Source organism: Juglans regia, chromosome 5, assembly GCF_001411555.2.
Source record: "Juglans regia cultivar Chandler chromosome 5, Walnut 2.0, whole genome shotgun sequence".
NCBI classification, from domain to species: domain Eukaryota; kingdom Viridiplantae; phylum Streptophyta; class Magnoliopsida; order Fagales; family Juglandaceae; genus Juglans; species Juglans regia.
In genome coordinates, this window is record NC_049905.1 from 7,707,583 (window position 1) to 7,721,470 (window position 13,888).

At 36.2% G+C, this 13,888-nt stretch overlaps 2 protein-coding genes across 2 annotated transcripts; one reads left to right on the top strand and one right to left on the bottom strand.

Annotated features, from left to right (window-relative positions):
* The first annotated feature begins 961 nt into the window (after positions 1-961).
* Positions 962-1,878, top strand: LOC109017722. Its single transcript, XM_018999924.2, has 2 exons — positions 962-1,399; positions 1,521-1,878. The coding sequence occupies exons 1-2, from the start codon at positions 1,046-1,048 to the stop codon at positions 1,683-1,685; spliced, it is 519 nt and encodes a 172-aa protein (XP_018855469.1). The 5' UTR covers positions 962-1,045; the 3' UTR covers positions 1,686-1,878.
* Positions 1,879-3,154: 1,276 nt separating this feature from the next.
* Positions 3,155-11,898, bottom strand: LOC109017714 (pumilio homolog 2-like). The gene is made up of 9 exons (XM_018999914.2): positions 10,710-11,898; positions 8,077-9,626; positions 7,850-7,991; positions 7,646-7,753; positions 5,971-6,183; positions 5,768-5,878; positions 4,956-5,150; positions 4,257-4,431; positions 3,155-3,653 (listed from the first exon to the last, which is right to left on the bottom strand). The coding sequence occupies exons 1-9, from the start codon at positions 11,364-11,366 to the stop codon at positions 3,616-3,618; spliced, it is 3,189 nt and encodes a 1,062-aa protein (XP_018855459.1). The 5' UTR covers positions 11,367-11,898; the 3' UTR covers positions 3,155-3,615.
* Positions 11,899-13,888: the final 1,990 nt, after the last annotated feature.

Consider the following 13,888-nt stretch of genomic DNA (forward strand, 5'->3'; position numbering starts at 1 on the left):
AGTAAATTTAAAAACTTAAATCATCTAACAAATCAAATTTTAACATGTAAACGAAATATGTGTCATCTAAGCCAACTTATAGCACTGGCATTAGCTTAGTCAAATTCTAGTGCATCTAAAAATTTTGGCTTTAGATTATTGAAACCCTCTATATTAGAGTAGTCAAAACTTAGAAGCTCCACATATGAGCTACAGTAAATCCAAACCTTTCTTCATATTTAGCTAAACACTGTTCATAGCCAAAACACATATTCTATTCCAAAATATTGCTATCATCAATTATTAATTAATATTTTCAATAATAATATTAATTAACTGATTTGTGCATGATTATTAATAATTCTATCTCTAACTATTAATTAGCATATGGACCATGGTTAGTGTAGTTACAAAATATGAAAAAAAAAATTAAAATATTATTATTAAAAAAAATATTATATTAATATTTTGACTAATATATGGATAATCCATTAAGAAGTTATATGTTGCATGACTTTAGTTTTAAGCAAAACATGTAGTTTTAGATAAATTTTTGGCTAGACCATTGTAAATGCTCTCAAAAGTAAAATCATTGCTAAAGTCATCGGTGGCATTTTAAATGCACCACTTTTTTTTATGATACAAAGGAGTGAGGAATATCAAATCCAGATTTTCTATTTAAAGAACCGGATCATATTCTATGAGGCCATCAACCTCTTGGCATAATGCATCTCCTTTAAATAAACAATATTTTGTGCTAAGCCTTGAGAATGAAGACTTGAGATTTTGACCATTGGGCTTAAGAGTTTTCAACACATGAATTTAACTTTGGGTTTCCAAAGCTGAAGTTAGAAACAAGTCTTTTAGCCCAATTTTCCAGGACTTTGGGGTGGGTCTGAGTGAGCTTTGGGCCTCGAATCCAAAGATTTCATGGAAAACGAAAGCCATTGTGAACTTAAGATTGGAGTTTCTCTACATTCTCATCCATCTTGGCACGAGGGCAGCTTTTAGCATTTTACCGCTGCAGAACAGAGACTGAGAGAGAGAAGTGAGCAGCAGATGAACCATGACTACCACATCTTTATCTCTATCTCCCAAACCGTTTCTTTCCATTTTCAAGTCAAAACCTAAATGTTTCCTCAACACCCATCTTTCATCCTTGCCATTTACCTCACAAAACGTTTTCTCATCCAAAAGGACCAATCTTTCACACAATTTACCTCGTGAATTTACTCGACCAAGCACCCAAATTTGGAGAGTCTCTGCTGCCTCTGAAGGAGGAGACGTTCTGCCAATAGAAGCCACCCCACTACTAGAGAATTCTCAGGAGCTAGTATCCACGAGTGACGATGGTGTCTCCACCATCATATCAACTCTTCTCTTCATTGGTTTTATTGGTCTGTCTGTTCTCACTATTGGGGTAAAGCCAATACCTTCCAAATTGTCATATTTCCTTGTTATGCTTTGTTTTAATATATGGTTTGGCTGAAATTGTGACCTTGAGATGTGGGTTGTTGCTAATGATTTGGGTCTCCCTGCAGGTTATCTACATAGCTGTGACAGATTTCTTGCAGAAGAGGGAGAGAGAGAAGTTTGAGAAAGAAGAGGCTGCTAAAGAAAAGAAGAGTGGGAAGAAGAAAAAGGTAAGAGCAAAGGCTGGACCGAAGGGGTTCGGCCAAAGGACCGATGATAGAGATGATGATTAGGATGTTGGGTGGAACTGTGTAAGCTTTTTAGGGTCTTTTCGTATTCGAAATTGGAATGGCCTGGTTTGCTTCATTCATTTTTTATAAATGTTTTTTCCCTGGCAATCTGAAGAAGTACTAATTAAAGGTACGTTGTTACGTTGTTTATGGTGTTCTCATTAGTTGCTGAAGTATTTGGCATTAATTCTCTGCTCTTTCAAGTCTTCTACTTGAACATCCAAGGGAAACTTTCAGATTGTATAGGAAGTTCAAAAGAAATTAACAAGAGAGAAAGATAAACTTGTAGGTAATAATGAGTCATGAACTCAGATCAGATGTTAATCTTTAATATTTCTTTCTAAATTTAAACTCCTCAATCTAATGCCCCATGTGAGACATCCTCAATAACTCCAGCATCTTCATTTTCATGTACAACTTGAATGCAAGAAGAGATTTGTTGATCCATGACAGTTTTTGCATGTTCCTGCATCTAGAGCTGTGATGCAGCACATCTTATCTCACTGCAGGGAAAGGCAGCACGAGTGTGAGATCTGACAATAAACCATTGATTTCTTGACCTTTGGTATTCTCAGCATACGTTCTCTTCAATGGCTTTGCAATAACTACTGTCATGACGAAATCCATACATTGGGCTGCAATATTTTTTATATGCTCACAAAATTAGGTCTGTTAAACGCCATCTGCCATTGTATATTTTCTATCGGTCGGACAGGGAAGATTTTAATTGACTCGAGAACAAAATCGTTGGAAAATTGGCTAAAATGAACTCAACTGAATGCCATTCACACTCGTTCACTCACTACCACTACCACCACCATTGTTGCTGACTCTGAACCCCAAATCACCTCTATTGTTCTGCTTTCACTTGCACTATCCTTTTCTTCATCTCCAACTTTGCATCAGCCCTTCCCATACCATGCATTATGAATTATGGTATCATTCTTATGAAAAGAACAAAGCACTGTTAAGTTAAAAAATACCTTCCTAGCTTGGTTAACTTGAAAACTAGCACTTTATTGTCGGTCGAGATAGGATTAATATTTCTTGCAAATATATACGTAAACGCCACATAATTATTTTAAAAAATAGTAAAATTCATTGTTAAAAAATTAATTTTTTTTATGAGTCATGTTTTACTCATTTTTTTCAAAACGATTACGCGACGATTGCACAATTCACGATTGCAAATATCTTCTCATGTTACAAAGAGGATAATTTACAGCCCGTTGAGAGGCTCTGGAGGTAGTTTCAAGTGGTGCGATATAAGATACCACCAAGTCCTCCACTCGACTCCCCCGATCACCCCGAGTGCATTCACCGGATGCTCATACAAGAACCTACTCATTCACGTACTAGGAATGAAAGCAAGAACACATTATTCTTGGCAAGTTCACTTAATAAGCCTGTTCTAGGGAAGAGCATATAGAATAACAATGATAAAAGGCATGAACTAATATCAACATCAAAGATAGATAAATGGAGAACAAGAGATACTTGCTGCATAAGAAAATTGTGCTTTTAGTGTTGGGGGAAAAACGTCAATAACCATACATTAAATATCTCTGGCCTCGCTAAACATAAACTGCTCTCCACATGGCAACATTTGTACAGTCGCGTTTAATGTGAAAAACTACCTCGACATTCATAATTTTTACACCCTTAAAAAGACTCGTATAGTCATTTTTATCTCCTGTGCAGGCGCATCAGGTGCATTCAACACCTGAAACTCGGTTTGCTTGATCTATGTATATAAACCTTAAACTACACAATGTACAGTTTTCCAACACAAGAAACAACTTTATTTCCGATAAGCTCGTACCTGTCTCAACAGACAGGTAAGAGTCATAGCCTAGACATGGGGATGAAAGAGAGAAGGAAGCTCGCTCACACTAGCCTCAGTTAGCTGTACAGAACTTTTTCCCTACGCTGCCTAAGCAGGGTGTGGAGACTGAGCGGCGATCCTCCTTTCTGCAAGCAATTTAAGTGAAAAGTTACCAAGCTATTCTCAAATGGAAGATTCATATGATCAATCAACTATTCTTTTTTTTTTTTTTTTTTTTTAAAAGAAGAAAATAAATAAATGACTAGAAGATAAAAGCAATATGAAACCCATGCTGCATATACAGAAACATTTGTACTGTTTTTCATAAGCAGTCACTAGATGACATCTAGAGATCGTTGTCATTTGCTGTAGCAGACCTGTGTCTTTTATGCTAACTTCATTTTACATGCATATAAGTCATGTCTTTTATGTAAAGTAACTAAAGTTAACAATTGGTTCATAATGATATTGTATGATTCCCTATATCAACAAAGTAATCAAAGTATATCCAGAATGGTGCAACTAGTATATCCAAAATGGAGCAACCAGATCTCTTTTGTTGGGTTATAAAAATGCATTATCACCAGAACTATTATCAGGCTGCCACTTGGCAGCTTTTATCATATTTTTGGATGAAAAGTAATACAAAGACTAAACTTTCTTCTTCCCTGAAGTTGAAAAGTTGAACAAAGTAAATAGAGACCCAAACTCGAATGTGAAGCAAAAAATAACAAAGGAAGAAAGAATACCCCCAGCAGCAACAAGTTTCTCTACTCGTGCAACAATGTGCTTTCCGTAAGTGTATTTTTTCAACGCACTCAAATGAACTTTAATCCGTGAGAGGATAAGCTCACGCTGCTGGTCGTCACAAGTCTCCAGCACTTTTTGTACAACATAGTTTGCAAACTGATCTTTCATCATTGCCTGGATAATAAACAAAAATAACAGAGGACAAAATGATAAGATGGCAAGCAATAGAGCACAACAAAGATACCATGGAAGCATCAGTAACTGAAATTTTCATCTTCTCAAACAAATGCTGATAGCTAACTGAAGAAACTATTTTATCAACAGAATCACTTGCAGACCCAAAGCCCAAGATGCTGAAATGTTACAAACACAATTATCTAAAAGGAAATACCATAAATTGCTCATCACAATGGTCAAGTCAACAATGGTTTTTTTTTATAAGTTCAAGTCAACCAATAGTACAATCTATTTAGTAGAGAACACAAAATCGAGTTTAAAAATCTTGATACACCAGCTTGATATGAGGACCTCATAATTCTTTGGCGTATACCCGATGTCCTGTGTGAGTCTAAGAGACTCCAAAACTCACGGGCTGGAAAGTTCCTTGAGTTTCGTAAAAAGTTTTTAATCACATGACACATAAAAGATACAGTAGAATCCAGAAATCTGTAGTTTAAAGGCCAGGAGCAAGGGCAAACCTGAAGCGGCTCATTTTCATCAGTAGAACCAAGCATCTCATTCACTAGTAGCAAGCGTTCACTAGGACCACCAAAAGTTAAACACTTTTCCACAACATTGGAAGCAAACTTCTGCTGACTCATTTGAACTATATTCCCAGCTAATTCTTTAATAATAGCAGAACGCTCGTGAGGCTTTCCATGCTCCAGCACATGCTATTTGAAAAAACAATACAAGAGATCAATGAATTATCCATGAAAAATAAAATAGATGGTATAAATTAAACATATTTGGAAGGTCCAAAATTTAGAACAACAGCTGGATCTTCAAAGCAGAGCATTATACAAGGAGAACTTCAGATTGTCTATCATGAAATGAAACAAGACGAGCTGGCATCTGAGACATGACTAGATAAACATCCCAATAGAAGATATATTTCAAATCCAATTAACATTTTTTATAAGTAAATCCAATTAACAATTTTAAGTGGAAGAAGATGGGAAAAGAATCGCAAACTATGAAAGTTCTGCAATAAAAGAACTGTGAAGATAGAAAAGCAGCAGTGCCAACAGAATCTTCAGGAGAAACTTTAATTGCTAGGAGAAGAAGAATAAGTAATGGAATGGGAGGCTGGAAGGTAAAACAGATGGAAATAACATGCCCAAAGGACTTAAGAGTAGTTAGGATGGTGCCAATAAGTACAGCAGCAAATTTAACAGGCACTTGTCCAAATATAACATAGAGCATGATATGGTAATTCACATCACTCCCATAACAATGACTGCCACATGTATCGAGTCCAAGCAAATAGTAGTCAGAAAATATTGTGAACCTGAACAACGTAATTGCCATACTGATCTTGTGCTAACATGCTAACAGCTCCTAAAATCTCATCCATAACTTTACTTTGAGTTGTTGGGTCATTGCAGTGTTCTAGTACTCTCTGCGATATGAAAGACATTGTCATAGAACCCATGGATCATCCATCACAAGTTCAAATGAAATAATCAAAATTAACAGTAAGAATTTCTAAACCTGTATCACCCGACAGCCATATGGATGTGTGGAAAGGGTGACAACTTGGTCAAAAAATGTTGAGACAATAAAGTCAATTTTATCTTCAGGAACACATTCAATACATTTCTGGATGACATGGTTCCCATTCTGATCACGTACACAGCGCATGACATTACCATCAAGCTCTTCAACCATTTTGATCTTCTGGTCCAGATCAACAACTTCTATTGCCTGACAGTTGAACAAAGCATATGACTGCCAGAATCTTCCGTAAAAGCACTCGGATTATCACACAATTTTGGGAAGCACTTCAAGAAAATCAGATGAAGAGCAATTCATATAGTAGTTATCAACTAGCTTCTCCTAAATAGTATAGCATGATGATGAAAGTGATGGAACAATATAGAGACAAGAGTTTTGCTAGGGTCAAGCCCCGGTATGTAAGCCTCGGGGCACACTGATAACGTGGCAGGTCATCAACACCAGCCACGTCAGGCATTAAAAAGAAAAACTGAGTAGAGAGAAATGACGAAATTCCCACTTTATCTGGAATGAAAATTTTGCACTGAACATTTTCATTCCCTTGTTTCAGAAATTAATCTTCAAAGACATCTGTTTGCATCAGGAGAGACCAACAATGACGGTATCCTTCTATAACTATCACCATTTCTCTCAGCCATGAGCTTGGTCTTCTTATGTCAATCTTTCTTCTTTTCCGTCTGTTTTTGAAAAATCTGTTTAGTTGCTCAGAAACTTTGGAAAAAGTTAAAGAAAAATGATGTTTCAAAAATTGAAGAATGAGCCTAAACTGAGGTTAATAGATGCGTTAGAGGCAATGGAGTTGAGAATTTTTTTTTTCATGCTAATGCGGAATCTGGCATTATGGAGTGACATTTTCTTTTCCTACATTTTCTTGGTGACCAAATGTGTATTTGTGTGAAATGTGCAGCTATAGTTCATTTTCTAGTTCCCAGATTGTAATTAGGCGTTTTCTTGTATATCTTCCTGTGAACTTGGGAAACACTCTTTGTTGTGTTTCAATAAAATTATACTGTTACCTATAAAAAAAATGTGCAGCTATAGCAAAACATTAAATCTTCTTTGAAATCCAGGAAATGTGCAGAAATAGCAGAGAAATCTTCTTTTCTTGATGATCAAAGGGACGCATGACACCAAGTTTAGGGATTGTCTGAAAATTAAGTGGAATGGGAATAAGGAAGGGTCAGAAGATTAGAAGTGGACGTAAAAAAAATTAAATTTGGTCTTTTTAGAGCTGACATGGCTGTGTCAGTGGTGTGTTCTGGGGATTGCAAATAGCTTTGCTGAAGAGAAAATGATGTCTACACCAGTGACATCTATAGATATGACTGAAGCTTCTTCCTTTTAAAGGAAAAAAATAGCTCCGTATTTTTGCCAAAATAAATATTTTCATGCCTGATCAACAATAGAATTATACCATAATTTCAGAGATCTAAAACTCTTAAATTGTCCCAAAAATGCAGAGTCCAAAGAAAAATACTACTAGAAAAAATGAATATACACAAGCTGCCAGAACAATGATTGATCAGTCAAACCAAAAAAGATGAATGAAAGTGTTAGTGCCGTGACTGCAGAACATTGATGATAGGGATCCATATATGAAAACTTTCGGGCAGAAAGAGTAACCTCTGCCAACCCACAAAATTATTGATACCTTCTGGATTACTCGACAACCATACATTTGAAGGCTAAGTGTCAGCACATGACCAAAAAGCTTGTTAGCCAATTCCCTTCTCTGGGATGGAAGTCCATGCTCGAAAAACTGTATTCAACTACCAAGTGTTAAATAAAATCCACTGAAAACTATTAGAAAAATAAACCAATGAGTTTTTGAGGGGGAAAAAAGAATGTGGGTTACCTTCTGAACAACATAATTACCAAACACATCAGTCATTAAAGCAAGAGCTTGGGGCATGATTTCCTGATAAACCATGGTTTTCTCTTCTGTTGTTGCTGTTTCAAGTTTCTGTTGAATAAATCGGCTCCCATACTGATCCGCACTGCTCACAAAAGATGTAAAACCACAGAAATCAACAGAAGGTAGAGAAACAATATAGGAGAAGAAAATCAATAATCAGTATATACCTAAATTCAACAACATGACGAGAAATTTCAGAAAGTTCAAAAGACTTAGTTTTATTGCTCTTAAATTCTTCTAGTAGTGAAGATGCAAAGCTTTCATCCACGTTAAATCCAGCATCCAGGTGCCAGGGTCCCATGACGCCCCCTGCTAAGTTCCTCGTGCCAGTAGGAAAACGCATGTTCAGCTCATTGTACCTCATAGGACTACCAGGTCCAACTGGAGAGTTAGGAATAACAGAACCTGCCATTGGACTTCCAGGATAAGACATGCCAACCCCAAATGCAGGACTCCCATAATAACCATGATGATTAGAACCACCAGACTTGCTGCCCAATGGAAGACCATACTGAGACTTCTGCTGGGATAGAAGAGCCCCAAGATAAGCTTTCTGGAGCTCATATAAATTCATGTATGAGTTACCTAAGTAATTCCTATCCATAGAAGGATCATTAAGAGCAGCAAGCTGTGCTGCATACTCAGATGTCCTAAAGTACTGAAGATACATTGGATCCACAAATGATGCCTGAACAGCACTCCCAGGCATTTGGCTACCCATTCTACCATGATTATGCGCTTCAGAAGCAGCAGCTCCAGAAAGCAAACCTCCTGCAAGAACTCTCGAGTCCATCCCAGGAGCTGCAATAGCAGATGCTGCAGCAACATTTTCATAGAAGGGTGGCAGGTTACCAGTTCCAACTTGGCTAGCCATCATGGATGCCAGAGGTGGATTTACACTGTAACCACTTAAATCATAGTTAGCAAATGACGAATTTGTGGCATCTATATGCTGATACTGAGCAGGGAACCCACCTCCACCATTAGTAGATCCTCTTAAGTATGAATTACCAGACGAAAGAGCAGAATTTTGCAGTTCCACTTGCCTATCAGAGGGAGAGTTGTTCAGCTCTGACCCAGCCCCAGTGCCCTTAACCGAATCAGAATACAATACTTTTGCTGATTGAGGATCAGAATGCATATGCAAATGCCCCGATTCCGATTTATTTAAGTATGAATGTTGCTTGCTATGATTCTGACTACCTTGTAGACTGAATAGATAATTTTGTTGTTTGTTGATGTCCTGTTCAATCTGTGATGACATGCGAGTTTCATCATCTAGCTTACCATTAGTTGAAAAATTCATGCCAGACAAAGCAACTACCAGATCTGCCGAATCATTGATGCTAGATGAGACACCATTAAATGAGTTTGGACTAGTAATGCCTCTCTTTTCAGATGGGCCAGCCCTGCCTCCTCCAATAGGAGTAAGGCAAGGGCTAGGAGCCCTAGCAACGAGTTGGGGATCTGGAGTTCCACTTCTTGACAGGGAAGCACCAAGAGCAGCTGCATAAGTATATGAAGGAGCGCCCATGTTTTGGACAGCAGATGATCCATTTGCCCCAGATCGTAAAGCATCAGAGGTTTTCAGCTCACGGCGCAAATGAGCTAGCTCTGCTTCAGCAGATCCTACCATTTCAACATTCTCATCAAAAGCATTGCGGCTGGCTGGACGAGACGGAAACCCATTGACAGGAGATGCACGCCCCAAGTCATCCTGCACATGTAAAAGATTTGAAATGAAGAGCTTTACGGATATCAGGACCCCAAGTACAGTTAGATGTAGCCTATGCAATGCCAATGACCTATGTTGGCCTATGCTTTAAAGCATGAGCACAAACCTCAAAAATTTTAAAAACTCAGGTGTGGGAAACAAGAATTAACATGGCAAGCAGCTGAGCTGTCCCAAAATGTCACTTCCCCCTTCATAAGAGTATGGTGGTGGGAATTCCTCCAATCACAAGAACAGGATGGAGGGTTTGTGAGATCATGGGTACAAGACTTGTTGGATGCACGTAATTCATCAATTAAAAAAAAGTGAAGTAACATGAGACGACTATATGATTGACCCACAAGATGGAAACATAAAGCTCTTAGCTAATAGCTATCTTGAAAAGTTTTAATTCAAAGAACGGCAAATAATCAGAGGAAGAAACACAAGAAAAATTCACACATCAGGCTTGTAGCCATCTAGACTCTTGTATAATCAAATGAAAAGGAGGTTGTTAATGACACAAAACCTAAATCCTATCTTCTAACTTGCGTTTTGATAGTATGGACAAAATAAACTAGGTTTTTTTTTTTTTTTATAAGTAAGAAATAAACTAGGTTTTATTAAACTGACTTCGGTTTAGATGACATGATTGACTAATTATCATTCCCAGTTAGCATGACTTTATTTTCAATTAAGGAGCATCAATTTCTGCTAGACATCCTACTTAGTTTTTATTTCCAGCCAAGGTACAAGACGCATAACTATGATATAGGTAAAATTTAGAAATTATTAAATGTACAAAATTATCAACAGATAACCAAAATGAGTGACGCACATCCCCCGCCCCCAAAAAAATGGATACAGTTCAATAAGCTATATTTTGAATCACATAAACAATTTACTTCGAAGTATGCAATATGTTCATCTAAAAGAAAATCTTTAAGAAAAACACTAAATGCGGCAGCATATAGCACAAGGGGGAAAAGACTTTGAAACTCATAGTACAGTCAAACAAATACTAAACAAAAACAAGGATTTCACTAACAATGACACAGAAAGATGAATACAGGCAAAACAGCAGGTCACCTGAAAGATTTCAGCTAGGCTCTTTTGTTTGCTCCCGAGTCCTAAACTCGGCAAACCAATCAGTCCATCACCACCCCACTCTGCAGAGCCATGTCCTTTGTCTGACTCAAGCTTAGTTTCTTGTTTCCTCGTGCTAAACCCCGGGGGCATCGAAAACAATGACCTACTGCCACCATCGTCGGCCCTGTTCACCTTCCTCCTGTCTCCAATCCCATCCAGCACCGAACTCCCCCCTTTCAATCTTTGTGCAAACCTCCAATCCTCCTTCGAGAGCAAAGGAGGCGGAAGTCGCGGATTGAGGTTTACATTCGAGTAATAGTAGGAAAGATAAGATGGATCGGACCTAAGTTCCTCCTCAGACGCAAACCCATTTCCGTTCTTACTTCCAGAAAAATCCGAAAAGGTGCTACCGCCTCCACCACTGGCGCCAGCAGCAGCAGCACCACCGCCAAACAACCCACCAACGGCACTCAATGAACCCTCCACCGTTGGAGGAGCAGACCCACTTCTATACATATTAAGCTCACGTTCGAGATCATCAGCATCTTGCCGACTACGCTGCTCGCGGAGCAACAGTCCTATCTCCGTCTCGAACTCATCCCCAAACGATCCTTCGTTACCTCCAAGCATCGGTCTCCTTCCCAATTCACTCAACATTCTCAAATCCTCAAATTGATCCCCCCTCTTAATAATAACTCAAACTGAACATTACCCACGTATAAAGACCTAACCCTATAACCTAAAACAATCCCAAAATCAAAACTTTAAACACCAAAGCTCCCTAAACAGTCTATTTTCAACTTCATAATTATCCCTTATAACCTAATTCAAAGCCCAAAGTTTTCACCACCGGACCTACTCCCAAGTCTAAAACCATAGAATCAATCACGCAAACATAATCCAAACATCAAGTTAGAAGCTCCCCAAATCAATTCCATAAATTTGTCAAAGATAACAAAATTCTTCATATGTTTTCACGTAACACCAAATATCCCACAACAGATAGAAACACAAGAAAACTGCTGAAGTCAGGGAAAAAAAGCGTTAAGTTGTGTAGATTTCCAGCAAGATCACAGGTAAACGAGTGCTGGAGAGCACTGGCGGGTAAGATCAATCCGGCGGCGATCGATTCTCTTTATTTTTGTTTTTAACAAGAACCCTTTTAGGGTTTTGTTCAGAATGCAAGGGCGATTAAATACACTGACAGTTCGTAATATTTAAAAAAAAAAAAAATTTAATCTTTTTTTGGGTTTCTTTATTTTTATGTATTTATAGAAAATAATATCTAAAATATTTCACATATTTTCCTAAAGATCAGGTATAATTGACCAAGCGACAACCGACCGATGTATGGAAATTCCGAAGGAAAGAAGATGGATGGATGTTTGGTTTTTGCTCGGCCTTCCAAAAGAAAAAAAGGAAAGTATCTCTGTGACTGTGAGTGTTGCGTCAGCTTCTTTTAGATTCCCTGCAACCTGCTTTTTAGGAACTGAATCCGGTCAAGATATTGCCTATTGGTTAAGGAAAATCATATCATTTTTTACAATTTTTTGTATAACAATATTTTAAATGAGAATATAAAAATAATATTATTTTATATAAATATTTTTATTTTAAAATATAATTATATAAAAAATTATATACGTATCATTACTCATTGGTTAAAATCTTCAAAAGAAGTTAGCTGTAAACCTAATTCTCTAAACAGGGAACAGTAAGAGCAATACTAGGAATTCCGTTTAAGCATTTCGTTTTAATTTTTTTAATTTTTTAATTTTTTTTATATAGTAATTAAAAAAATTTTAATAATATTATAAATTCTTTTCTTTTTTAAAAAATGATGTAAAAAACAAACACTCTTAAATATTTTTTCCACGTTATTTTTTTAACACTTTTAAATATTTAAAAAAAATCACAATATTATTAAACAATATTTTCTTAAGCACTACGTAAAAAAACTAAGAAATAAAAAAGATTTTGGAACAGGATAAATGAACGAGATCCCCCAACGAGATCCCTATCATTTTCCATTCAGTAATTGCATGGCCTAAAATCCTAACAAAGAGTTCAGTAACAAGAGTTAGGAGAGGTTTGGATAGTGAGTTAAGTTGAAATGAGATGAAAGTTAAAAATTAAATAAAATATTGTTAAAATATCATTTTTTTAATATTATTTTTGTTTTAAAATTTAAAAAATTTGAATTGTTTATTGTATTTTGTATAGGAATTTAAAAAAGTTGTAATAATTAGATAATATAGATTGAGATACTTTTTGCATCCAAACCTCCCTTTAGAGATGTTGGAATAAACTCTTGACATAGAGTTTTGGGATGAACCATGTTTTAAATTCCACAAATATTATTAGGTTATATTTGGATACTAATGTGATCTCAAATAATCTGTGAATAATAATAAAAAAGTAGTGAACTATTTGTGAATAGTAATAAAGTAATTTGAGACTATTTCACATACCAAACACAATCTTAAATTATCGGAATGATAAAAAAGAATTAATTATTCAAAATATATTTAGAATAAACTTTTTATCAAAGTTTATGCACTCTTGATTAAGTGAGATTTGGATAATGAGTTGAAATGAAAGTTTAATAAAATATTATTAGAATATTATTTTTTAATATTATTATTATTTTACGATTTGAAAAGGTTGAATTGTTTATTATATTTTGTATGAAAATTTAAAAATTTTATAATGATTAGATGAGATGAGTTAAGATCAACTTTAAATCCAAACAAGACTCAGTCAAGACTTTTATAAAGAACATCGATGTTAATATAAAAAACACAAGTTAATAGTAATAGCCAACCTTAATAAGTATAGCTAAAAGTTGAACTTGGAGAAGTTTGTCAAAGGCATGAGAGTTGTTGTCCATTTCCTTATGTTGAATGGTAGAAAGTCACTCACCTGCATGTTGGGCATTGATTATTGTATTTTCCATGTAATATTTGGTGGGCTCATTTTCAACCATCAAAATGTCATCAATGTATAATGATAACAACACAAAACTCGTTTTAGACCGTTTTATATAAACACAGTAGTCTTTTGCGATCATCGTAAACTCATTCAAGAGAATGGCTCAATGGAATCGGAGATATCATTATTTAGATGATTGCTTTAGGTCATATATAGATCGTTTGAGTTTGCACACTTTGTGCTCTTGA

Excerpts from the sequence above, each read along its gene's own strand:
- LOC109017722 (XM_018999924.2), top strand. The coding sequence starts at position 1,046 with ATGACTACCACATCTTTATCTCTATCTCCCAAACCGTTTCTTTCCATT. Across the intron at positions 1,400-1,520 it reads TGTCTGTTCTCACTATTGGG|GTTATCTACATAGCTGTGAC; the intron begins GTAAAGCCAATA and ends GTCTCCCTGCAG.
- LOC109017714 (XM_018999914.2), bottom strand. The coding sequence starts at position 11,366 with ATGTTGAGTGAATTGGGAAGGAGACCGATGCTTGGAGGTAACGAAGGA. Across the intron at positions 6,184-7,645 it reads GTTGTCGAGTAATCCAGAAG|GCAATAGAAGTTGTTGATCT; the intron begins GTATCAATAATT and ends TTCAACTGTCAG. Across the intron at positions 5,879-5,970 it reads ATGGCTGTCGGGTGATACAG|AGAGTACTAGAACACTGCAA; the intron begins GTTTAGAAATTC and ends TTCATATCGCAG.